This window comes from Sparus aurata, unplaced genomic scaffold, assembly GCF_900880675.1.
Source record: "Sparus aurata unplaced genomic scaffold, fSpaAur1.1, whole genome shotgun sequence".
Taxonomy (NCBI): Eukaryota; Metazoa; Chordata; class Actinopteri; order Spariformes; family Sparidae; genus Sparus; species Sparus aurata.
In genome coordinates this window covers 249,596-275,305 of record NW_022045101.1, presented here as the reverse complement: position 1 = coordinate 275,305, position 25,710 = coordinate 249,596, and the positions used below count along the sequence as shown (strand labels likewise).

The following is a 25,710-nucleotide window of genomic DNA, read 5'->3' as shown; positions in this document are numbered from 1 at the left end:
CTCAGTCTGTTTCTCTTTCTTTCTAAACGTATCTTATGACCTCCTCACAGGTGAAGCGTTACAGGACATCAGTCAGTCAGCTGTTTAGTTGTCAGAAGGCTCCTTTAATCTCTAACTTCAGTGTTCATGCTAAGCTAAGCTAACCTTGTCTGGGAGCTAACTCTGCTCAGAGTTCACATTGATATCAATCTCCTCATTCAAATCCTCTGTGAGAATACTCAATGTTCAGGTGATATATTGAAGTGTCGTCACAAATGAGCATGTGGACCAAACTTGTTCAAATGTGAGGATTTTATTGAAAAGACAAACATCAGCACAAAAAGAAAGAACAACACATTTGAGTTCATTCATGTTCATCAGTGTAAAGGTTTAAAGGTAAGGTAAGGTGTAAAGTCGTTATTTGTGCTTTTTCTACTTTGTCTTTACTGAATTTCTCCTCTGGTGATCAATAAAGGATTATCTTGTTTGATCTCTTATAAAAACCACATCTACGCAATCCTGATGAAGATTAAGATGAGTTTTTAAGAATTAATTCCTCATAATCATCTGACTTTCTTTTATGTTGACTTCCTCTTTTTTTTCCCCATGTCTTGTGATTGTTACAGACAAACACATGACATTTCTCAGGGATTTAACACAAAGCTGCTTCACTTTGCTGTGCAACTTTTGCGAGGATTTTCTTAAAATTTCTGGAATTCATCTGGAAACAATATGGCTCTCTGTCATATAATGTCCATGTTGTTCACCTGGAGGTGTGAATAGTTCATGTCACAGAATTGATAGTTTTGCCGTTTCATTTTAAGTCATCCAGATTGTGTTTGTGTAAATCAAGTGTCTTCATTCAGTTTCTCGGAGAGCTCAGAGCTGTTGTCAGGAGCTGTAAGGACAAACACACTGTTAGTCCATTTATCCTGCACTGACACGCCTTTAAGAAACAACTACAACCTGTTGACATTTCAGTGATGATGGGAAAATGATATTTGAGCTTCAGATCAACTGTTTTATGCCCTGATGATGACATTGATCTGTTTATGATCAGTTTCCATTTATTTAACTGTATCCTCCAGTTAAGAAATCCTGACACAAGTTCATGTTACACCACATAAAACAAGTTCCACTCACGACATGGAGGGCATCTGGCTGAAACAGGAAGAGGTCTGTCTGTTTGGGACACTGTCTGCCCGTCGAGTGCAGCAGCTGGAGCCATGATGTCGTGCTGGAGACAGGTATCTGTAAAGAGGTGAGCACAACAGTCTCTGATTTCCTCGAGTCCCATTTGTCCATTTTATTGTCCTGTGACCAGACATTACCCAGGAGCAGCCAGACCAAGATGGATGAGCACAGCTCTTATTCTGACTCTCTTCCTCTCTGGGGTGTGAGGCCTGGTCAGGTTGGATGATAGAAAGATGTTATGGCCAGTGTTTGTCTCAAAGTCTGCTGCCAGTGATAATCAATGTATTTCTACCAACCAATATGTGTCTCAGAACAACATCTGAATAAGTAACAGTTTGAATGAGCCACCATGGTACTCCTAATGCTTGTTTTTCTATTCAGTCTAGTGACAGAAGGATCACATGGACGCAAGCCTACAAGACTGTGCTGAGAGGCAGAAGTATGATGATTAAGTGGGCATAGGGCCGGAAAGCAACAGCTAAAGAGGATGTGGTGAAGTTGCTATGGACTTCAGCGACAATCCTCGTCAGCATGGCAATTGAGAAATTGTATATCAAAGAAGAACAAGGAACCAAACAGCCCAACCAGAAAAGTTACATGGCAAACAAAATTCCCCAACATCAGAAAAGACTGACATAAGACTTGAAGTGAAACAGATGAAGAGGTATGACACCATCGCAAGATGGTCGACAGTTTATTTTCTTATTACTCCTCTTCAGCATCATCTCAGTAGTGACATTATCATGACTCACAGGCTTTGAGCATTACAGACTTTACTGTTGCTTCTAACTGTGAAATGAGGATGCTGATGCTTGTTTCAATTTTTGAAATGAAACTTAAAGACCAAAATCAGTGTTCTAAAATCTTTTTCTCTCTCACCTTTCTTCTTTTTGTAAACGATAAATCCAGCAGCACCGATGAGAATGAGAGCAAGAACAACCACTGCAGCAGTGACGAGGACGGTCATGTTACTGGGCTTCACTGTTGAATACAATAAAGGTTGGAACAAATTAAAACAGTTAATTAGTTTAGTATCACTTTTTTTTCCTGATATGATCTCACTCTTACCTTCGTTGGTTCTGATCCGATCTTTCTCCAGTTTGGTGATGATGTCCTCCTTCACGCCAAAGAGCTGAAACACACAGTCGTACCTCGTCCAGTCTTCAGGTGTGACTGATGAAAGGTTCAGGTCAACACTCATCTGGAAGGTTCCATCGTGGTTGGGGAGGATCTCTCCGTGGTCCACCTCCTCATGAAGCTCCTCTCCATCTTTCCTCCAGACGAGTGAGGCTCTGTGAGGGTAGAAACCTGTAGCGAGGCAGCTGACTGGAGAGGAGGGAGTCTTCTGGAGGAGAGACACTGAGGGAAGCTCTGGAGAGTAAAGAGAGAGATATTAAAGAGGAGAGAGAGGAAAAGAAACAAGGTAAAAGAAAGAAGAAGAAATTACTGAAGGTGTGAAAGTGCTCTCAAGCAAATATTAAACAAATGTATTGGATGAATTTTGGTTACAATCCTATGTTGATCAGGGGAATAGTGTGAAACCAGCAGCATGATGTGAATCATGTTGACAATTTGTTTGTGACAGTTTGTAATAGTGTCGGCCGACTAAATATTGGCTACTAACAGTTAGATATAATCTTGTAAAAAGTATGTACATTCAATCGTTGATCAGTACAGATCAATACAGGAGGGTTGATAAAGGTCAGAGGCACGAATCAACAGACACTGTGCAGACACTTTGTTGAGACGGCATGTGAGCATAACAAATACCATTCTGTACCCAAACAATAAGTTGAACCTGAGAAAATTGTATGGTCCAAGGCCAATGCCAGTTGTACATAGCAGGATGTTGTTATAATGTGTATCAACAATGTGAGATAACTTAGGTACGAACACTGTGACACTACTGTGAGTTATCACAAGTTCTTCTGAGCTGTGAAGAACTCAACTAGCCCTGTAAATCGGCACACAACAGTAGACACACATGTAATCTGTATGTACTGTCTAGAGCTTGAATTCAGCTCTGTATGCTACTGCTGTAATATGTTTTGTCAAAGGTCATAACAAAAGAGAAAAGAAAATGTAAAATGCAAATGACAAGAAAAGATCAGGATGAAGATTTTATCCTGTGGGTAATGGGGGCGGGACTTGATAAGCTTTGGCTTCTCCCGCTTTTCCCTTTCGGCCATGTGTATTGTATTATTTGAACAATGATGAAATGTGATGTTTATGAATTGACATGCCCGAAATAAACAACATAAATAAATAAATAAATAAATAAATAAATAAAAAGTCAGAACTGAAGAAGCCTCTTGGATGTGAGGTGAAACGTCTTCAAGAAAATGAAACAAGTCCAGTCGCCTACGATAGATGACTTGGGATAAATGTTTAGCAGCATCACAGTCTGAACTTTGATGGTGAGTGATGTCACCCAGAGATGTCTGTGATTGGTCAGGACTAAAACAAATGTAAGCACTACAAAAAAAGCTGATGTCAGACAGGTTGGATTAATAATACAATGACAGTTCAGTCTGAGCAGCCTATATGAAGATCACTGTGTCTAATAAACTACATCATGTCAGGTGATCCTACCTGTTCTCAGTAGAAAGCTCCTCCCATAGACCACATACTGCTTCAGCCACTCAGGATAAAGCTGAGTAAAAGCAAACTTGTAGAATTCTCTCATAACCTTATCAGCGTCCCATATCTGTTTGGCGGGGAAAGCCTCAGGTCTTAGAGCGATCCATGTAAATGTATTCGGATCCAATTTCAAGAGGTCTTCTCCATCATAAGCAAACTGAACAAAACCTTTGACCTCTTCAGTCTCATCATCCCATTCAAGGCCATCGACTTCTTGTAAAACATGGACACCTGAGACAGAGACAGAGACTGTAATTAACACTGATTCACAGATGAAACATTCAGTGGAAAGATGATCTTAAAAACATTGTATATTGTGTGACGACTGCTGTTTTTTAAGTTGTGTGATCATGAATCAGATTATCATCATTAGTTTGTGTTTAACAGCTTCAGCAACAAGTCTAACTAGCAGCTGATTAATGTTGACATGATGAATGACAGGTAGTGGCTGGACCACTGAAGACAAACTGATATGATGGTTTACTTTACATGAATCTCTATTTCAGGTTATGTGTAAAATGATGTTAGAGTTTGAACTGATTGGTATCTTGAGGCCCTGGGTCACTTTACAACTAAGATGCAGAACAGTAAAAGGTTAAACAGGCTATAACATGTTACATACTGTACCTTCACTTTGGTTGAAGACACTCATCAAACTGTTAGTGAAGGATTTGTAGGTGTTTGGCCAAACCTGGAAACATTTATGTCCGCACCGCTCCAACAACTCAGGATACTTTATGTAGAATGATTTAACAATGTCCTTCACATCCACCTTCTTGTTGCTGTCACAGGATAACAACAGATGTTCATCAACTTCTACTCTCCCCACAACCTCTGGGAGGTGTTGGACTCCAGTTGATCCAGTTATGAAATACTTCATGGAGTGTAGCACTGCAGGAATAACAAAAGAGCTTATAAACAACACTGATCATAAATATGATACTAAGTGAAAATATAAATATGAAGTGTGTGTGGACACACTCCATATGTGTCACTGGCGATCACACTCATCATCACCAGACTGAGGTGGGCGTGTCCTCATGTGGACTGGCCTCAATAGAAGGCTGTGTGATGCATAAACACTGACTGATTTAAATATGAATCAATATAAATGCATTGCCCTAAATGTGAAGAAAACACACGACTATCATATGTTATCAAATGATTCATCACTCTGAAGAGCTGCATCCTTCAGTACTAATGAATTAACAGTCAAAATGTTGACAATAAATAATGTTTTACTAAATGTATTTTTCTCAGATGTATGAAGAGACTGTTTGTGTGACTACTTTTCATATATAAGACAGCTGACAATTACAAAAAATTCATCAATTTATCATCAAAAGACATTAATACAATCAGGAAATAGTTCAATATAATATTATGGTATCATTCATGATTTCATCAAAAAACAACAGCGACAGAAAGAAGATTAAAAACACTATAACATTCACACTGTTTATTGTTTTATGGTTTTTCCTCACTTGATTCGAGGGTCTAAGAACAGAGGAAGTCGTTCTCTGATTGATCAATACATTTCATCCAGAGTTGATTGTACAGTATGTGGTTAATTTAAGAGTAATAGTGTTATTCTCTCTTAATTCAAACATTGCTCTGCTGGCTGTTTTAATTCTTTGATTCATTTTACTGCTCATTTGTGTAAACAGCTGAGCTGACCAATACTGAAGCCAGTGGTGTAAGTATCGGCCGTGCAACCAGTGCAGCTGCACCGGGGCCCAGATGCCGTCAGGGGCCCATGAAGGAAGAAAAAAAAACAAAAAAAAACAACAGCCGTCCAGAATTGCCACAGGCCCTGTTTTTGTGAATGAAATAGCTGGGGGTGGGTCGGTATGGTAACGCTGAGTGGCTGGTATAGGAGGAGGAAATGATAATTTGTCCAATCACCAGGCCAGGTATTCTTTAGACCAGGGGTGCTAAAATACAAATCTTAAAGGGCCATAAAAATTTTTTTCAGTGACTCAAAGTTCCATGTATTAAGGTTCAATAATACTGTAATATTCAGAACAAAATGTCCTTTTCGTCAAAGAAACAACAAAAATACAAACTAAAATAAAATGTCATTTCCATTTTGACATAAATAAAAATACATAGTTGAATTTTTCCTCTTTTTGTTTGCCTTCAAACATTGTGTCCATCACTTCAGTCATGCATTCTTTTATTATTACTGCATCTGAGGATGGCTTCTTGTGCTTACAATCCACACCACTCTAAGTGAGCACTGTTGCTTTTTGTTGTTGTGTCCCAGATGTGACAAGAATCCTGCTTGCAGCTTGATGTGACGATTTCAGTGCATTTATTTTTGTTGTTCTTACCTCTGAATTTTGAGGAAATATCTATTCAAAATTCCTATGCTTCGTCTCATAATGCTCTTTCAAGTTGGAAATCTTCATCTCAGCTTTTGTCTCCTGGCATATTAAGCACATGGGTCTTGTGCTGGTTGGAGGGAGAATGAATGCAAATTTTTCAGTCCATTCTTTTTTGAATTGCCGATTTTCACTGTCCACTTTTCTTTTACCAGTGAACTTGGAACACGCCATTTTCGTGCAATCTAGAGGCTCCTACAGCCGGCAAAATGTCAATATGCAAACTGCTCCGCAAACGAAAGTGAAAGTTAAAAATTGCGCTTGCAGCAGTGAGTGACCCAGACAAGTCCCGGTATACACGTGCTGACCAAACCAGAACACATAGTGAATGAATAACAGTCCGGGCCGCCTATTGAGGATCACTGCTTTAGACAGACAAGCCGCTGGGCCAATCGTCACCTCTCTGCTGTGTCTGCAGCTGAGCACTGTGGGCCGAGCCGATGCATGTCTCTCTCCCCGGGCCGGGAGAGTTATCATACCGTAAATTACGGTAATAATAACCGGGGCATTTATTTGTCTCAATCATTGACCAGGCGTTTATTTGGGACAGGTGTTTAATTAATTCCTCTCAAAAATTCGAGATGAAAATGTCACAAACTTCGCCAGCTTCTTTGTTAATTCTCTGGCATCCTTCTGCAAGTGAAGTTGTTGCAGCGGAGGAAACGATTCAGCCAACCAGCACTCAATTTTTTTAAAAATTTGTCTTATACATATTTTTGAAACATTGCCTGTGTGTTCTGTGTGTTGAGAAGCGCTGTGTGAGTGTGTCTGTGTCTGTGTGTGTGTGTGTGTGTGTGTATATACAGTGGGGCAAAAAAGTATTTAGTCAGCCACCAATTGTGCAAGTTCTCCCCCTTAAAAAGATGAGAGAAGCCTGTAATTTTCATCGTAGGTACACTTCAACTATGAGAGACAGAATGGGGGGAAAGAATCCAGGAAATCACATTGTAGGATTTTTAATGAATTAATTGGTAAATTCCTCGGTAAAATAAGTATTTAGTCACCTACGAACAAGCAAGATTTTTGGCTCTCACAGACCTGTAACTTCTTTAAGAGGCTCCTCTGTCCTCCACTCGTTACCTGTATTAACTGTATTACCTGTTTGAACTCGTTATCAGTATAAAAGACACCTGTCCACAACCTCAAACAGTCACACTCCAAACTCCACTAAGGCCAAAGCCAAAGAGCTGTCAAAGGACACCAGAAACAAAATTGTAGACCTGCACCAGGCTGGGAAGACTGAATATATAGGTAAGCAGCTTGGTGTGAAGAAACCAACTATGGAAGCAATTATTAGAAAATCGAAGACATACAAGACCACTGATAATCTCCCTCGATCTGGGGCTCAGTTCATTTCAGTTCAGAAAACTTTATTTATCCCATACGAGCAATTCAGTTTACAGCTCCCAGTCATATTATGTTTAGAAAAGAAAGAAAGAAAAAAATAAAATAAAACAAGACATACAACAATCATTCATTAGACCAGGGGCAGTTCTAGGGGGGGGGCCAACAGGGGCCAGTGCCCCTGTAACTCTGAGTCTGGACCCCCCTGTGGCCCCCCTGACAGCGGTCTGCATTAATAACACAATGACAGATTTCTTGCAATGATTTCGTTCTGAAGGGAAAGGCAGAAATAAAGTATCTCAGCAGTTTACTACCCAATCAAAATTGCTGAAATTGTAAACACTGCTTTGTCTGAATGAGGAATTTATCCTTTTTTTCCGGGTTGTATGTGCCCCCTTACAAAAAAGCCGGCCCAACCTGGCCCCCCTATTAAAACTGGTCTAGAAGCGCCACTGCATTAGACATACAACTCTGACACACAACTCTCAGTTATCAGTAAATCCACACACACACGAGATCTCACCCCATGGGGTCAAAATGATCAAAAGAACGGTGAGCAAAAATCCCAGAATCACACGGGGGGACCTAGTGAATGACCTGCAGAGAGCTGGGACCAAAGTAACAAAGGCTACCATCAGTAACACACTACACCGCCAGGGACTCAAATCCTGCAGTGCCAGACGTGTCCCCCTGCTTAAGCCAGTACATGTCCAGGCCCGTCTGAAGTTTGCTAGAGAGCATTTGGATGATCCAGAAGAGGATTGGGAGAATGTCATATGGTCAGATGAAACCAAAATAGAACTTTTTGGTGTGTGTTTGGAGGAGAAAGAATGCTTTGGGGCTGTTTTTCTGCAAAGGGACCAGGACGACTGATCCGTGTAAAGGAAAGAATGAATGGGGCCATGTATCGTGAGATTATGAGTGAAAACCTCCCATCAGCAAGGGCACTGAAGATGAAACGTGGCTGGGTCTTTCAGCATGACAATGATCCCAAACACACCGCCCGGGCAACTAAGGAGTGGCTTTGTAAGAAGCATTTCAAGGTCCTGGAGTGGCCTAGCCAGTCTCCAGATCTCAACCCTATAGAAAATCTTTGGAGGGAGTTGAAAGTCTGTGTTGCCCAGCGACAGCCCCAAAACATCACTGCTCTAGAGGAGATCTGCATGGAGGAATGGGCCAAAATACCAGCAACAGTGTGTGAAAACCTTGTGAAGACTTACAGAAAACGTTTGACCATTGTCATTGCCAACAAAGGGAGATGAACTTTTGTTATTGACCAAATACTTATTTTCCACCATAATTTGCAAGCAAGTTCTTTAAAAATCAGACAATGTGATTTTCTGGATATTTTTTTTCTCATTTTGTCTTTCATAGTTAATGTGTACCTATGATGAAAATTACAGGCCTCTCTCATCTTTTTAAGTGGGAGAACTTGCACAATTGGTGGCTGACTAAATACTTTTTTGCCCCACTGTATAGGGCCGTAGCCACCATTGAGGACACCGATGTCATGTCCTCTGTATTTTTTTCCTTAACTTTCTTTTCATTAAAACCGAACGTAAACACAGTCACAATGTGACTGCAGGTCTATTTTTAGAATGGCAATCGAATGAATCAGAGCAAAGATGCAACGTAGTGGTAAGAGGCTGCATCAATCCAAGTTATCATTTGTTGCAGCAAGAAAGGCAGAGGATGATCAGGCAAAGAGGAGGAAAGGTGAGAATTGTAATAAGTAAAGAGAATGAGAAAAATAGTAAACTAGCCTACAGATGCAACAGATAGCCAATAGAGATGCAAACCTGTAACCTACTGTAAATATAGCCTAGGCTAACAAAATGAAAGGACATGCAATGAATCAGAATATTTTAAGGCCATGTTCAGTCACAGTATGAATTATCCATCAATAATATTATTTGGATGTTTGGATGAACAGGTAATAATGTGACTAAACATGGCATTAAAATATTCGGTCATGACTCAGTAGTATACTTAGACTTTTCATTTTAAAAATTCAACAGAGGATGAGAGAGGAGAGAGAGATGAAGAGGTTGAAGGGACAGAGACAGGAGGAGAGGAGAGAGAGAGAGCAGGAGAAGGAACCAGTGAGATGCATGTGGAGTCAGGTCCATTATCAGCCCATGACCCAGCTACATACAAAGGCCAGGGTCACTACTCTGATGAAGAAAAGGGTAAGCTATGGTATCACTGTACTTATTGTTACCTATATGCATTCTTTATTTATCAGCAGTTTTGAGTCAACTGATTTGATATGGGTTAAATGTGTATTCAGTGAATTCAGAATCATTGCAGAAAAGAACTCCACCTTTATCATCTCTCTCTCTCTCTCTCTCACACTTCTTTTTACTGTACTGAATCTCTAGAATCTGTTCATTAAAATGATTTGTTCAAAAGATTCGTTCACTGACTCGTTCAGTGCTCTCCAACTCCCTGAACTGATAAACAGCCAAACGATCCGTCATTCAGTTCATGATTCATCCCTGAGGTTCATGTTCACCTACTGAGGGACGGTGCAGTCATGGACTATAGTACACAATCATTTGCGGGAGAACACTAGCAGTAACGTGGTTAATGAACAGTGTTGTGTGCTGTAAAGACGATGTGCTGCTCTTTCTGTGGGTGCAAATATGTTTTAGTCTGAATCAGGATGTAACAGACAGGTTTTAGTTGTGTCAGCCTTTATAGACTGAGCTCTTCTGGTTGTATCATGTTGTACAGGCAATGTTTTGTTCTTAAAGTCTTTGTGATGCTGTTATGTCCCGGCCTAGGGTATACCGGGGCATGACATATTGATCTCTCCCTTTTCCCACTCCCAACAATAAAACACTAAAAACCAACGGATGCAGTCCAAAAATAAGGGGGATTTATTTACCCAAACAAAAATAGACTTCAGGGTGAGCAATACCTAAAACAATAAACAAAACAAGCTGGTTTTTAAAGCTTTCTTCCCTAATTCAAAACAAAAGTCAACAGAAAAACAGGTCATCTTACCTTACTCCCTAACCAAAAAACAGGAGAAAAAGGTGCACAAAGAAAAAGGCTACTCACCCCTTATAAAGTGGACTGAAAATAATTTAACAATATTTACAATATTTACAAAGAGATCAAAATCTCTGCTACAACAACAGCGAACATCAATCTCACAAGTCACAAATCAAGCCAGCGAGTGTGTGTGTGTGAGTGAGAGAGAGAGAGAGAGACGCCCAGGTCTGCAGCAGGCTCCACTTTTAAATGTCCCAGTCCGTTGGATTCCACCAATCAGCAGCCTCCAGAATTACAACCAATCATCAGCCTCCACCTGCACTGGTACCTTTTGCTGCAGAACAGAAACAGGGAGCACAGCACCTCCTCTTGACATGGACACTTCTGAGTTTTTATAAGTCCTTCTTTGTTCTGGGAAAAGACGGCCCACATCATTCTGCACTGACTCACAGAAAGTACAGTTTCTGCTTCTCCACTGAAAGTGAAAGTAAACTTGCAGTACAGAGTCGAGTGGAATGTGAAGTTTAAAGAGTTTAAAGGTTTAAAATGTGATCTTACCTGGTGATGAAACGTGACAGAAGAGAAGCAACAACAATAACGTTCTCATCGTGATTTGAGTGAGTGAAGGACCGAGCTGGATCAGCTGTTTCCTGTTATTTGTCCTAGCAGAGGGAGGAGAGAGTTTCTGTCCTGAGAATAAAAATAGTCCAGACTGCCTCCAAGTGATCCAGTCCTCACCAACACCCCTCACACACAGTAAAGTGTTAACAGTGTCATCAGCGTTTCCAGTGAACTCCTTCCCTTCCTTCCTTTTTTTCACATAAAATAGTAGATCCAGTGTCTTGTTATTTGACGGCAGGGGCATGTCTAGGATTCTTTTCTTGGGGGGGCAGATAGGGGCACAATCTGTAGAGGGGTGGCATATTGTACTGACATGTAAAAAAGGTTTAAAATGTCCTACGACAATCCCTGATTTTAGGTGATAGTGATAACAACCAGTAGACTACAATATGAATAATATGACTGTTTATTTACACAAAATAATGCTAGATTGAACAATTTCACAGTATGGCATCGTTTGGAAATGTTTAGGAACTGTAAAAATATACATCCATCCATATATGTATACACGCACACAAAATAAAAAATAAAAATCGACATTTTAGAGATACAGGGTTCCTACAGGAAGGCAACACCACAAACACATAATGATCTTATAGAATATCACACATTACTGCAAATTTAACTAGCCCACAGTATATGAAGTAGCTAAAATTAGCTCAACCATGAACATCTACAGCAGTAAGAAGAAACTTACACATTTTCCAAAAACATCATATATCATAGCAAACACTGACAGAGAGAATTTTACTGCACAATGAAAACTTTACTCTTGATACTTAACTTCTACATTTTGCAGTACACTTATGATAGCTGTATACGCCTGTTTCGGTGACTGTGAGCAAAGCGTCCAACAAAGTCATCTAGGTTCGACAACCTTGCCCTCCTCCTCTCAATACTGAGCACTCCAAGGTTACTAAGCCTGTCATCATTCATTGTTGTTCGCAAATGACTTTTTATAAGCTTTAGTGCTGAGAAGCTGCGCTCACAACTAGCACTGCTCACGGGCAAGGCCAGAGCTATCCGACACAAGTGAAAACGCTGGTGAAACACTTCTTTGTATGGTTCAAGGAAAGTCGTAAAATCCAAAATACTGGACATTTCAGTCCCGCACTGTGCCTTCGTCTGAACAACCTTCTTTGCCTGATACAGCTCATGTTTTAGGTCTTCAACATCACAGTCATACAGACAGCCAAAACGTAAAACTGTTGCTTCCTCTAAAAAGCTTTCACCCTTGGGGTTAAGTGCTTGTATACCCCTCATGATATCAGAGTTGTTTTTACTGAACCGCCTCATAAGTTCTGCATTCACATGGTCGAGTATTGGGTAAAATACACCCCATCCTTGCACCTACGATGACCTACAGTGGATTCTACATGATACCCACCAAGTCTGGAGATCCCTCTTTCTGATCTTTTTTCAACAGCCTCAACTGCAATATTACATTGCTTTGCTGTGTCCACGGTGTGCTGCCAAAGCTCATCAAAACAAGATCCAGCTCTGTAGTCCTCTAGGGCAGTCAAAGTCAACTGGCGGACCGCGGGCCAAAACTGGCCTGCCAGAGATTTCCGTCCGGCCCCAAGAATAATACTGAATTCAGGAATAGCCTAGTGAAGAGGAAAAAGTATGTTTCTTTATTTATTTATTTTCAAATCAAATTAAAGAAACGCCTTCTGAAAAGTAGCGTGTGCCATAGCCTGCCTTTAATCAAAAATGACAATAAACTCGTTGCTCTCATTGAACATATTTTATTGTTTCACATGCTCATTTTTCACATATGTCAGAATTGTCCTGGCTTGTGCTTTGCGCACAATTGCAGTGTCTCAATAACAACCATCAACATAACAGAGAAGAGTATGGTAATTGCAAGCCTTGCACATCAGCAAATAGTTCTAATGACAAATAAAAGCTGGGTAAGATCACGCCTGCACACACACACACACACACACACGCTAGCTAGAAGGGCCGGAACTCCAACATTACTAGAACGGCTGTAAGCAGTCATTGAGACCGCTAGATTTTAAACACTATAATCTCTCATGTAAATACCCAATTGAGTGATGAATGCATTCATTTTGTCATGATATTTTTTTAAAAACGAAATAACACCAAAATGTACATTTTAACAAGTTTAATTATACATTGATCAATATTCATATCATCGCGCATAGTAAAACGTAATTATTGCATATTTACACAAGATTTTAATAGAGAAAGCTCAGAACAAGAAAATTAACAATTAAAAGTAACTTATTTGATTATGAAACATTTTATTTTAACACTTAATAATATATAATCGAAAAAGCTGGAAACGAGCTGATCTAAAACAAAGAGCCGTTGCGATCACTGGTCACAGTCTACAGATTACCTCCACTCTCCTCGCACAGTTACCACACTCGGGCTTGTGGCATTTCAAGTGTCCGATGTTTGGTTCTGTTTGCAGCTCTTTCAGACCAGCACTGCCTCCGTGTCTGTGCCTGCTGCTGCTGCGGTGGTTGCTTCCGCTGCTGCCCACCTTGTGCCGACTGCCGTGGCCGCTTTCCCCTCCATGTATTCTGCCCTCAGCTCCTCTGCAAGCTGCTGCAGGACTTTCCTCCGGGCTCTCCTGCTGCTGGTGCTCCTTGAATAAGATGCGGGCATTGATCCCAGCCAGGTTGAGGATGTTATAGAAGACCACCACTGGCCATCTTCGCGTACCGCCTTTGACAGAGTACGCCCTCGCATCTGGTCCGGGACGTCCTCGCCGTACTTTGTGCTGTTGAACATCACAGACTCTGGTTTTGCCTTCGCCCCTATAAAGGTGCCCACACCTGACACAAGAGTGGACGAGTTGCATGTGTGGCGATACCAGTTGAACTGCGAGTGGCAGATCTAGAGAATCAATATAACACCAACAACGCCACCTTAGGACTTGCACCTAAAGAGTATACTCCTTTAACTTTAATTTCTCTGAGGGTTTCCCAAAAACCACCCATACACAGGTTCATACACAAATTAATACAGGCACGATGTAAATAATTTAACAAACTTTATTACTCACAATAAAACAATTTCATTTATCAAGTTATGTCTCTAAGACATTTATATCGTTATTTTCTTTAATCTCTAACACAAGTGATGTTCCACCTACACCAATACAGTGGTTCAGTTAGGAAGTGAAAGGCAGTACACCACGGCTAGCTCTGGCAGAGGTCCCTGCACTCAAATAATTCAAAAGAAGAAACAAAACAATATATTTACAAATCACTGCAACTCAAAACGGAAGGGGGGGAAACCATACAAGAGGTATAAATGTGGCAGGTCCTCCACTATAGCTGCTGCAGTAACCCCTCCCACCCCCACTAACGTCTCGCAATCAGATTGGGGCGGAGCACACGTGAACTCAACTACAGTTTAAGAGAATGTCTATACGACAACGAAACAACCGTTTCCTGCAGGCTAACTAGCAAGGCAAGGCAAACAAAGAAAGAAAGAAAATAAGTTAGAGGCAAGGCAGGGCAAACAGCAGCCTAATGCCAGACAAGCTTTAAAAGAAAACAAAGTCAACTGTTAGTGACAACATCTAACCACACTAGCAGACACAATAGCATTTAGCTTATAGCACTGGTTACCTGGGTCCCGCACACATCAGTGCTTGTAGCTGCTAGCGGCTACGGCGGCAACAGCAGCTAACCAGACAGGGACACACATACACACCACCCCGGCCCGACGCGTCAACCTACAACAGAGGACCGTCAGCACAGCATCGTATTACATCTTCACATCATGAGACTATGCTACATACCTGCAGAACGCACACGGCCCATACACGCTTGGACACTACGGCGTGGCGGAGCTGCGAGCTGGCCGCACTCGCTTCGGCAGAGGAAAGAGACAGACTAAACGACCGGGGGGGGTATATGAACCGCCCCGCATTAGCGGGTGAGGACGCGGCTGCACTACAGGTGCCGGTAAGGGGTGTGTCGCACACCTGCCGCAATCGCCATGCCTGCTGTCAAATAAACAGACGGAGGGACACCAGATAACTGAAATGCATACAGAATATAAACCATCTGGTTACACATGATTTACAGGGAACATTAGGAAGATCACAACAGACATTCAAATATGTCATAGAGTGTTGTCAGACTGAGAGAGAGAATTTGATTCACAGGGAAAAGAGACTACTTGAAAAAGTCCAACAACTTCAACGACTGATTCAGGAGAACAAGGATAAACTCAGACTGGTGTTGATGGCTCAATCCAACATGGGTTTTTAGCTCAAGAGCACGTTCAGCTGCTATGATGGACTGCTTCACCTCTATGATTCAGACAACCAGGAGACTGCAGAGCTCAAAGCTGAATGTGTCCACCTGAAAGACATCGTCAAGGACGACGATGAGACGATTGAGGAGGAATTACAGGCCATGGTGAGCGAGAGCAGAACCCTAACTGCAAACCTGAAAAAACTTGAGAGGTTTTATGAGTCGATGATTTTGTTGAAGGAGAGTCTGGTGATGAGACTTAGAGCTCTGATAGCAGAGGAGGAGCAGAGAGTCGCTGAAGACGAGAACACAACGATACATGTCCTTCAATCAGAGACACAGCCGGTGAGAAGAACCAGTAGTTTGAGATCATTGTTGAAAAGATTCACCGAGCTCTTCAAAACCTGATGAGTGGAGGACAGTGCCCCTGATGATGCTGTCGCAGCTGATAACTACGACTCAGTGGTTATAATTGTCACCTTAGTGGAGCGAGCTTGTTCTCTGGGTTTCTGTGCGGGTTTTCTCTGCCTGCTCCAGTTCACCCAACTAGCATTTGCACCGACTATTTCCTTCTTCATTGTCTACCCCTCCTTCAACTACTCCAGTAGCTGGAGCAAGAACATGGTGCCAATTCCGCTCTTTACAGAAAAGCATCTTGTTTCTTTTAGGATGACCAACTCTCTCCCTCATCCAATCAGATTTTCTAAAGAGTCAACTGAGAGGATGTAGTTTCTGGGCTCTCTTCATCAAAGGTTTTGGTGTGTAGTTTGATGATAAAAGAACTCTGTGGAGGCCAGGCTGGGGGGAATGATAAAGCAATCTTTGTTGAAACAGATCTCAAGCCAGCGTCCGAACCAGATGCGTCCGCCCTCTGGTGTTCTCAAATCTATGGCAAAGCAATGCCAAAATGCTTCGCCCTCTGCCCTTTGAGAAATCATATCGAGCCTTCGATCTTAGGAAATCTACCAATTACCACCTAAACTTCTCTACCCATGCAGGCCTTTTTCTTCCAAGTGGTTACTTTGGTGGGTTGAGGGTCCATCTGTCCAATCAGCTAGAAAAGGTGTTGGTCTATCTCCCTGCTCATCTCCCATAAATGACTGAATCTGTTAGTGTCACTCCTTTGGTCTTGTACCCAAAATTACCTAAGTGAGGGGTCAAACTCTGTTTTAGTCCTCTATAGTGGACTTGTCTTCTGCTAACCTTTGACACACATACAGCTGAATACTGACTCCAAGGTCCCTTGGAGCTGTGAGCCCCACCGTCTACATCCCTTAACTCACACAAGGTGGAGGAACCGGGTAATTTTAAACTGAGTTGAATTAGAGATCAGAATGTGTTGCAGTTCAGATACCTCAAGGAAAAATTATAATTTTATAATTTTTTTTTTAATATTATAATTTTTTTGAAGTTATTCTAAAAATGTAAAGTGTAAGAATATTTATTTTGTAAACATATTGTGAAGTAAACATGGTGCTGGTAGGTGTGGCTTGTCTACACAGACATACCCAAAAATAGCTCCACAACTATCAGGTGAATTTACATGATCTTGGTCTCAGTGGATAGTTAAGATCTCAGAGAATGTGTCCCCATGTACATTTGTATCACCACCTATAACTTATTCTACATCAGACAGTAGATAACACCATGATAACAATGATCCTTTGCACAGAGATGCCACTGAAATCATTCAGCAGCTCCTCTACTTCAACTGAACCAAAATATACAGAAATACCACGGAGCACATATATTCTGCAAAGGTTTCAGTTTGGACAGAACCAGTCAAATCTGGATTCATTAAAGTACCCAGTGTGTGAGAGATATTTATTTTATCCACTTTAAAGGGAATCAGGCTCCACAATACAAGTGTCACAGCCCTGTTTGTAATACTGTATATAATGCCACTAAACAGCCGTTAGATGGCAGCAAAGACATGTATGAAATAGAGGCTGAGAGTTTCACAGCTGCCCGACCCAAAGCTCTGGTATTTGATGACCTGGGAATGAGACTCAACTATCAACTATGTTTCTCCAGAATCACGACTGCATGTTTGAAGTGGGCAGAGCTCTAATGGGGGAAAAACATGTGACGTCACATATTTCCATGCACCTATCAGGAACAGGCTACAGGTTTTGGGTTGCTTGGTTTCTGTCAATTCATATAACTAGTTGCTACCAATTAACAATATTAATTAACATTGATTAAGATGAAGCAGACAGATTTCTAAGTATTACCATGTAGATGTTAGTGAAGGATGAGCAGCAAACAGTCAGGAATCACACAGAAACAGGTTATATTGATTATTTAGAGTATTATATAGTAATATTTAATCATTTTCTCTCAGGGTTCCTCTGTGTTTAAGTCATTTCTATCATTGTTGTATGTTGCTTGTATTTTTAATTTGTGTTAACCATCAGCTCAAATCACTACTGTGAATAAACATGTTTCAACATGTATCTCACTCTGAGTCTCTCAGTCTCAGTTTGTTTCTCTTTCTTTCTAAACGTATCTTATGACCTCCTCACAGGTGAAGCGTTACAGGACGTCAGTCAGTCAGCTGTTTAGTTGTCAGAAGGCTCCTTTAACAGAGATACTGGCTCTCTGTTTAATCTCTAACTTCAGTGTTCATGCTAAGCTAAGCTAACCTTGTCTGGGAGCTAACTCTGCTCAGAGTTCACATTGATTTCAATCTCCTCATTCAAATCCTCTGTGAGAATACTGAATGTTCAGGTAATATATTGAAGTGTCGTCACAAATGAGCATGTGGACCAAACTTGTTAAAATGTGAGGATTTTATTGAAAAGACAAACATCAACACAAAAAGAAAGAACAACACATCTGAGTTCATTCATGTTCATCAGTGTAAAGCTTTAAAGCTAAGGTAAGGTGTAAAGTCGTTATTTGTGCTTTTTCTACTTTGTCTTAACTGAATTTCTCCTCTGGTGATCAATAAAGGATTAACTTGTTTGATCTCTTATAAAACCACATCTACGCAATCCTGATGAAGATTAAGATGAGTTTTTAAGAATTAATTCCTCAATCATATCATATGACTTTTTTTTATGCTGACTTCCTCTTTTTTTCCCGTCTTGTGATTGTTACAGACAAACACATGACATTTCTCAGGGATTTAACACAAAGCTACTTCACTTTGCTGTGCAACTTTTGCGAGGATTTTCTTAAAATTTCTGGAATTCATCTGGAAACAATATGGCTCTCTGTCATATAATGTCCATGTTGTTCACCTGGAGGTGTGAATAGTTCATGTCACAGAATTTATAGTTTTGCCGTCTCATTTGAAGTCATCCAGATTGTGTTTGTGTAACTCAAGTGTCTTCATTCAGTTTCTCAGAGAGCTCAGAGCTGTTGTCAGGAGCTGTAAGGACAAACACACTGTTAGTCACTGACATGCCTTTAAGAAACAACTACAACCTGTTGACATTTCAGTGATGATGGGAAAATGATATTTGAGCTTCAGATCAACTGTTTTATGCCCTGATGATGAGATTGATCTGTTTATGATCAGTTTCCATTTATTTAACTGTATCCTCCAGTTAAGAAATCTTGACACAAGTTCATGTTACACCACATAAAACAAGTTCCACTCACGACATGGAGGGCATCTGGCTGCAACAAGAAGAGGTCTGTCTGTTTGGGACACTGTCTGCCCGTCGAGTGCAGCAGCTGGAGCCTTGATGTCGTGCTGGAGACAGGTATCTGTAAAGAGGTGAGCACAACAGTCTCTGATTTCCTCGAGTCCCATTTGTCCATTTTATTGTCCTGTGACCAGACATTACCCAGGAGCAGCCAGACCAAGATGGATGAGCACAGCTCTTATTCTGACTCTCCTCCTCTCTGGGGTGTGAGGCCTGGTCAGGTTGGATGATACAAAGATGCTATGGGCAGTGTTTGTCTCCGTCTGCTGCCAATGACAATCAATGTATTTCTGCCAAAGGTAAAATGTGTCTCAGAACAACAGCTGAATAAGTAACAGTTTGAATGAGCCACCAGCTGCTGCATCTGTATGCACCACCATGGTACTCCTAATGCTTATTTTTCTATTCAGTCTAGTGAGAGAAGGATCACATGGACGCAAGCATACAAGACTGTGCTGAGAGGCAGAAATATGATGATTAAGTGGGAATAGGGCTGGAAAGCAACAGCTAAAGAGGATGTGGTGAAGTTGCTATGGACTTCAGCGACAATCCTAGTCAGCATGGTGGCTGATACATTTTATGTCGAAGAGGAACAAGGAGCCAAACAGCCCAACAAGAAAAGCTACAGGGCAAGCAAAATCCACAACATCAGAAAAGACTGATATAAGACTTGAAGTGAAACAGAAGAAGAAGTTTGACACCATTGCAAGATGGTCGATCAGCATCATCTCAGTAGTGACATTATCATGATTTACAGGCTCTGAGCATTACCGAGTTTACTGTGGCTTCAAATAATGATGATGATGCTTGTTTCAATTTTTCAACTGAAACTTAAAGACCAAAATCAAAGTCCTGAAATCTTCTTTCTCACCTTTCTTCTTTTTGTAAGTGATGAATCCAGCAGCACCGATGAGAGCAAGAACAACCACTGCAGCAGTGACAAGGACGGTCATGTTACTGGGCTTCACTGTTGAACACAATAAAGGTTGGAACAAATTAAAACAGTTAATTAGTTTAGTGTCACTTTTTTTTCCCCAATATGATCTCACTCGTACCCCAGTTGGTTCTGATCCGATCTTTCTCCAGTTTGGTGATGATGTCCTCCTTCACACCAGAGAGCTGAAACACACAGTCGTACCTCGTCCAGTCTTCAGGTGTGACTGATGAAAGGTCCAGGTCAACACTCATCTGGAAGGTTCCATCGTGGTTGGGGAGGATCTCTCCGTGGTCCACCTCCTCATGAAGCTCCTCTCCATCTTTCCTCCAGACGAGTGAGGCTCTGTGAGGGTAGAAACCTGTAGCGAGGCAGCTGACTGGAGAGGAGGGAGTCTTCTGGAGGAGAGACACTGAGGGAAGCTCTGGAGAGAGATCAATGAAACTATTTCTATTTGGAAACACAAGAAAACAAACTTACTTAACTCATGCTAAGTGTACTCTGGCTATCACAGTCTGAGCATCGATGGAAAGAAATTTCAGAACAGCCAAAATGTCAGTGTTCACTGACTGGTTAGGACAACATCAAATCTTACAGCTACAGATAGAAACAGAGACAACAATGTAATGTCAGACTTACTGGAGTGAAAACACAACAGCAGTTCAGTCTGAGCAGACTGTATGAACATGATTGTGTCCATTAAACTACATCAGGTCAGGTGATTCTACCTGTTCTCAGCAGAAAGCTCCTCCCATAGGCCAAGTATATCTTCAGCCACTCAGGGTAAAACTCTGTGCTGTATTTCTGATTGTACTTCATTCTAGCTTTGTCAGCATCCCATCTCAGTTTGGTGGTGACAGCCTGTGGTTTTGGAGCGATCCATGTCTCTGTCTTCAGGTCGATTGATATGAAGTCTTCTCCATCATAACCAAACTGATTAAAACCAAGAATCTCTCCGGTCTCATTATCCCACTCACAGCCATTCATCTTCTGTAAAATGTGAACACCTGAGACAGAGACAGAGAAAGAAACACCTCATCTCATGCAGCGTCGCTGGTTTGAGTTCAAACTATCACAGCGGGGACTAGCACAAAAACTGTTTTCTCTACTTCTGTAGTACTTCTCGTAGTTATATTCTGTGTGTTAAAAAATGTCAAGTCGAGCGTCAGTTCTGTGAGACTTTGACTCCCCTCCTGTGAGAAGTGTAACCCTTCTGTAACCCTGTAAATATGGTTCATGGTGTATATTTAGATTTACAATCATTGTGTATTGTTGTTCTGTATTTACTTTTTGTTTTGAATAACAGAATCACAGTGAAGGATTAAAGAAGACTCATCCTTCATGGATGCATTAATAATGTAAGCTACCTTTGTTCTCAAGCACTTTTTGCATTACTGTGTTTTGGCATGTATGTAAATATGTTGATCTATATCTGCTGTTGTACAGAAATCATCCATCATGTCATTCATCTATCTGATCGAGCATTCCCAACTCAATAAATGATATAAAGGTTTTCTGATCCTCATGTTTAAATGTGCACACCAGTCAGATGTTCTGTGATCCAGTCGTCCCCTGAAGCAGTATCAGTCAATAAAGTATTCAGTCTTTTTCACTGTGAATGATGGAAACTTTCTTTCAGCCCAGGGAGGCTGATAAAATCAATTCCAAATATTTCTGATACAAATCTTACTAAAACAATTTTATAATTATAAAGACCAGTTCATGAAGTAAAAGGTGAAGTATAACATAGTACATACTGTACCTCCACTTTGGTTGAAGCGCTGTTTCAATCCATTGATTGTGTCTTTGAAATAACTTGGCAACCACCCAAAACATGCCCTTTTGTAAAACTCCAACTGGTGAGGATCATTTTCCAATACTTTTTTCACCCAGTCATGTTTTAGTTCGAGTATCTTTTTGCTGCTGTCACAATAAAACAAGGGATTTTCATCAACCACTGCAGCTACAACAAACTCCGGGAGGTCTGGGAGTCCAGAAGATGCAGTGACGATATACTTCAGGGAGTGTTTCACTGCAGGACAGAAGAGGTTTATACATTCAGTATACATTAGGGATGTCCCGATCAGGTTTTTTTTACCCCGATCCCGATCCGAGTCCTTTAATATTTAGTATCTGCCGATACCGAGTCCCGATCCGATACTTGGCCTTAACTAATATTTTCCTAGATAATACAGCTGCATTAAGAAAAAATTAACCTGCATCTAAGATGTTCCTTAATAGGTTTTTATTATTTTGTTGAAACAAAGTATATACTTTAATATAGCTCTTTCTTATTCTGCATATGCTATAACAACATAGGCCTCCACCTTCCTTGTGTTAGCAGGTGAGTGTGTGACGCTGCACTGTGACAGCAGACCCTCGTGTACAGCCAGCTGAAGTGTGTGTGAGACCATATAATCTTTTGCTATTTCATGTACTTTACGTTGTCACATAAAATGACGTGGACACGTTGCTTGTCTATTAACGCGTTCAGCATCTCCTGGATTGCCTGCTTTACATGCTCTGTTGTATGAGACCCACGAAACTAGTGCGCATATACCGGCATGTTGTAACTCGAAAGTGGAATAAATGTAATGCAGAGATGGTAGGACATACCGGGGATTCAAAAACTCCAGGTGACGAAGAAAACCCTGATCCCCTACCACGGAGATGAGCTGGTTATCCAGAGCGATTAATTTGATGACCCTCTCTGTATTATTTGTGGACATGTCGCTGAGGATATTTCTCCTAACTGAAAGTATCCGCGACTGTTTGCTGCTTTGGTCTCCTTGCCTGTACTCTCGAGTGAACACGTTGTATTCTTTGAGTTTTTGTTTTGTATATGCTGTATCATATGAGTAGTAAAATGCAGCTCCGCGAAACGGCCGTATGGCAGATGTTACATGTCGCCGTTGGACTGCTTTCGCTTTCTAATTGACGTTATTTCCACACTGCAGACACTTTATTCACAGGTTTGCCAGAGTAACACCACACGCGCGTCTGCGCTCGGCCACAAATTGTGCTCTGACGTTAAGAGAATGAAAGAAAAAAAAAAAAAAAATCGGGCTCGGGTCCACGTTCAAAATTGCCGATTCCGATCAGCGGAAAAATGCCCAGATCGGCTCCGATCCCGATCCTACAGATCGGATCGGGACATCCCTAGTATACATACACACATCATCATCATCACACTCATCATAAATATGTTGTCATGGTAACACTTTATGTTATGGCCTGCCATCTACAGCATGAATCTTCTTATCCAACTCATCTATTACCTATTCTATCATTACAGGGTTACAGTACGGCCCACCAACTACTGAGAAGCATTTTGGTGTTTGGACAGACTTTAAAGAGAAGTTACACTCAAAGTACTTTAACTATCAGGTCTCCCTTCTAATATGAATGTGAGCATCCTTTATGGCTGCAATATATTGATGTCATACTATGATAAGAGAGTATATGTCATTTTAGATTGTGGATATTGTTATATCATAATATAAGTGTTGTCTTTTCCTGGTTTTAAAGGTAACATGACTTGATGCCATTTTCTGAACTTACCAGACTGTTCTACTTGTTCTAATACTTCTCTTTACCCACATTGTCATTATATCCACATTACTGATGATCACTGATCAGGAATCTCATTGTGTTTATTTTGTATTTGTGTGCAATATTGATATCAATTTATTTAGTTAAATATAGTGTGATACTTTAATTTGTTATCCAGTTCTAGCATTAATGTGTTTTGAGGACATTTTTTAAAATATCATGATATATATTTGTATGTAGTAAAACAGCTTACAAATACTGTGGCATTATGTTAAGGTGATATCACCCAGCACTACCATCCTTGAGAGACACACAGAGGTCACAAACCAGTGTCCACCACCAACATGTGTTGGTGAAGTGAAGTGAGTCTACTGTTAGAAGACACACACTGAGTCTGAAAGTTATAAAATGAACTGTGGTTTGTCCTTTCATACTGTATGTTTGCTATTGTGCAACAACTTTCAATAAAGTTACTCAATGACTGTTGTTTTTCATTCCTCTACAGTTTATGACAGTTGTTTTGATCCTGTGACAGGGCAATAAAGTTTATCATCTTCTATAACTGCCTCATCATGAAGAAGCTTTTCTTCTTCCTGCACTCGATAAAAAACAAAGAACAAATCTGTGTTACAACAATGTCAGTCCACATCTACCTGTAGTCCTCTGTCTCTTATGTTTCACCCCATACTTACAACATACAGCCTCCAGTAACACAGCACAGTAATACAGGCTTCAGGACTACAGTATGTTCCTGACAACAGACTTTGATCTGTGCGTGTTCCAAAATTAAACACCAATCAAATGTATTCAGGAACTATAGAGGAACATCCTAATTCATTTTCATATTATCTGAAACCTGAGCTGGACAGACTGGTTGATCTGAAATATAAAGACAGGCAGCCTCCATCTTCAGGTCACTAGTTTACTGCTGAACTGTTCTGTGTTTCATAAACTGCTTTCAGGAAGTAATTCAAGGAAAGTTATCTTACCTGAAAATGCAAAGTGGCTGGAGAGAAGCAAGAGAATGAAGGTCTTCATTTTTTGATGAGAAGTAAGTTTGATCGGCTTAACAGCTGAGCTGAGTCAGTGGAGTTGAGTCTTCACAGTGTGAATAAAGGGAGGAGGTGTTTTCTGTTTGGATAACACGCCTCCTTCCTTCCCTCACTGTGTCTTTAGCTCCCTCCAGTGGGGATGAGAGGTTTAGACAGGAGTAAAAGTTCTTCAACAGGTTTTCCTGTGTTCTTTGGTCTTTGATAAACTCAAAATAAGCTGAAGTTCTTGTACTCAGACAATGTGGTTTCAGATAAAGAGGTTTATATAGATATAAATAGAGGTGTTTAACATGATTCAATGGCAATTCAACTTCATGAAGGAGAACTTAACACATTTAATATACGTGTGTGTCTGATCTTTGTCTTTATTACACCACCCTTCAGTTGTAGCATGAGATCAACTGAATTAATTGAGTGAGCTCAGAATTTATTTATTATTTTAATGTTTATTTAGAGATGATACATACAACATTGCCACAGAAAATGAGAAAATGTGATGCATATAAGACGTCTAGTTTCAGCTAATTTGCAGTCTTTGTCCCTGGTCAAGCTTTAGAATAGAATAAAATATTCTGAATACAATAAATGCAATTATACAAAGGCAGTGGATAATACAGTGAATAGGTACAAATAAACAGCTGCAGTTATACATTTCAGATTAAAACACAAGTTAAATTTAGCATTAAACATAGAATAAAGTACTGTACCCCAGGCAGACAATGACTTGAGAGAAGTTAATGTTCACATTTTGGCTGCTGCTTGAGCCACAGTTTAAATTTCACACTAAACGTCTTTAATTCTGTTTGGGATTTAATTTCTAATGGTAAAGAATTCCATAGGTGTATACCTTGCACTGAGAAAGATGATTGGCCAAATGTTGTCCTGCATCTTCAAACTTTACAGTTTTGCTTAGTAATGCTCATTGTCATTGTCTTACAGTTGTCTGTCTTTTTAAAAATCTGAGACACTGTTTGTGGGGCCAGTCCATTTACGCACTTAAAAACAACTTTCAGAAAAGAGAATTTTATAAAATTGGAAAAAGTCAACAAATTGCATTTCTCAATAATTTTGCAATGGTGCCATTTTTGTGGCTTCTGGTCTAAAATTTTT

The 25,710-nt window shown here is 40.5% G+C and overlaps 2 protein-coding genes across 2 annotated transcripts; both read right to left on the bottom strand.

The window, feature by feature from the left end:
- Positions 1 to 279: 279 nt before the first annotated feature.
- On the bottom strand, positions 280 to 11,155 carry LOC115577548 (major histocompatibility complex class I-related gene protein-like). Its single transcript, XM_030410432.1, has 7 exons — positions 11,100 to 11,155; positions 4,441 to 4,704; positions 3,766 to 4,044; positions 2,242 to 2,544; positions 2,053 to 2,154; positions 1,123 to 1,230; positions 280 to 877 (listed from the first exon to the last, which is right to left on the bottom strand). The coding sequence occupies exons 1-7, from the start codon at positions 11,146 to 11,148 to the stop codon at positions 828 to 830; spliced, it is 1,155 nt and encodes a 384-aa protein (XP_030266292.1). The 5' UTR covers positions 11,149 to 11,155; the 3' UTR covers positions 280 to 827.
- A 7,109-nt stretch (positions 11,156 to 18,264) lies between these two features.
- LOC115577549 (major histocompatibility complex class I-related gene protein-like) lies at positions 18,265 to 24,586 on the bottom strand. Its single transcript, XM_030410433.1, has 7 exons — positions 24,538 to 24,586; positions 21,759 to 22,028; positions 20,725 to 21,003; positions 20,118 to 20,420; positions 19,934 to 20,029; positions 19,016 to 19,123; positions 18,265 to 18,782 (listed from the first exon to the last, which is right to left on the bottom strand). The coding sequence occupies exons 1-7, from the start codon at positions 24,584 to 24,586 to the stop codon at positions 18,733 to 18,735; spliced, it is 1,155 nt and encodes a 384-aa protein (XP_030266293.1). The 3' UTR covers positions 18,265 to 18,732.
- Between the last annotated feature and the right edge of the window lie 1,124 nt (positions 24,587 to 25,710).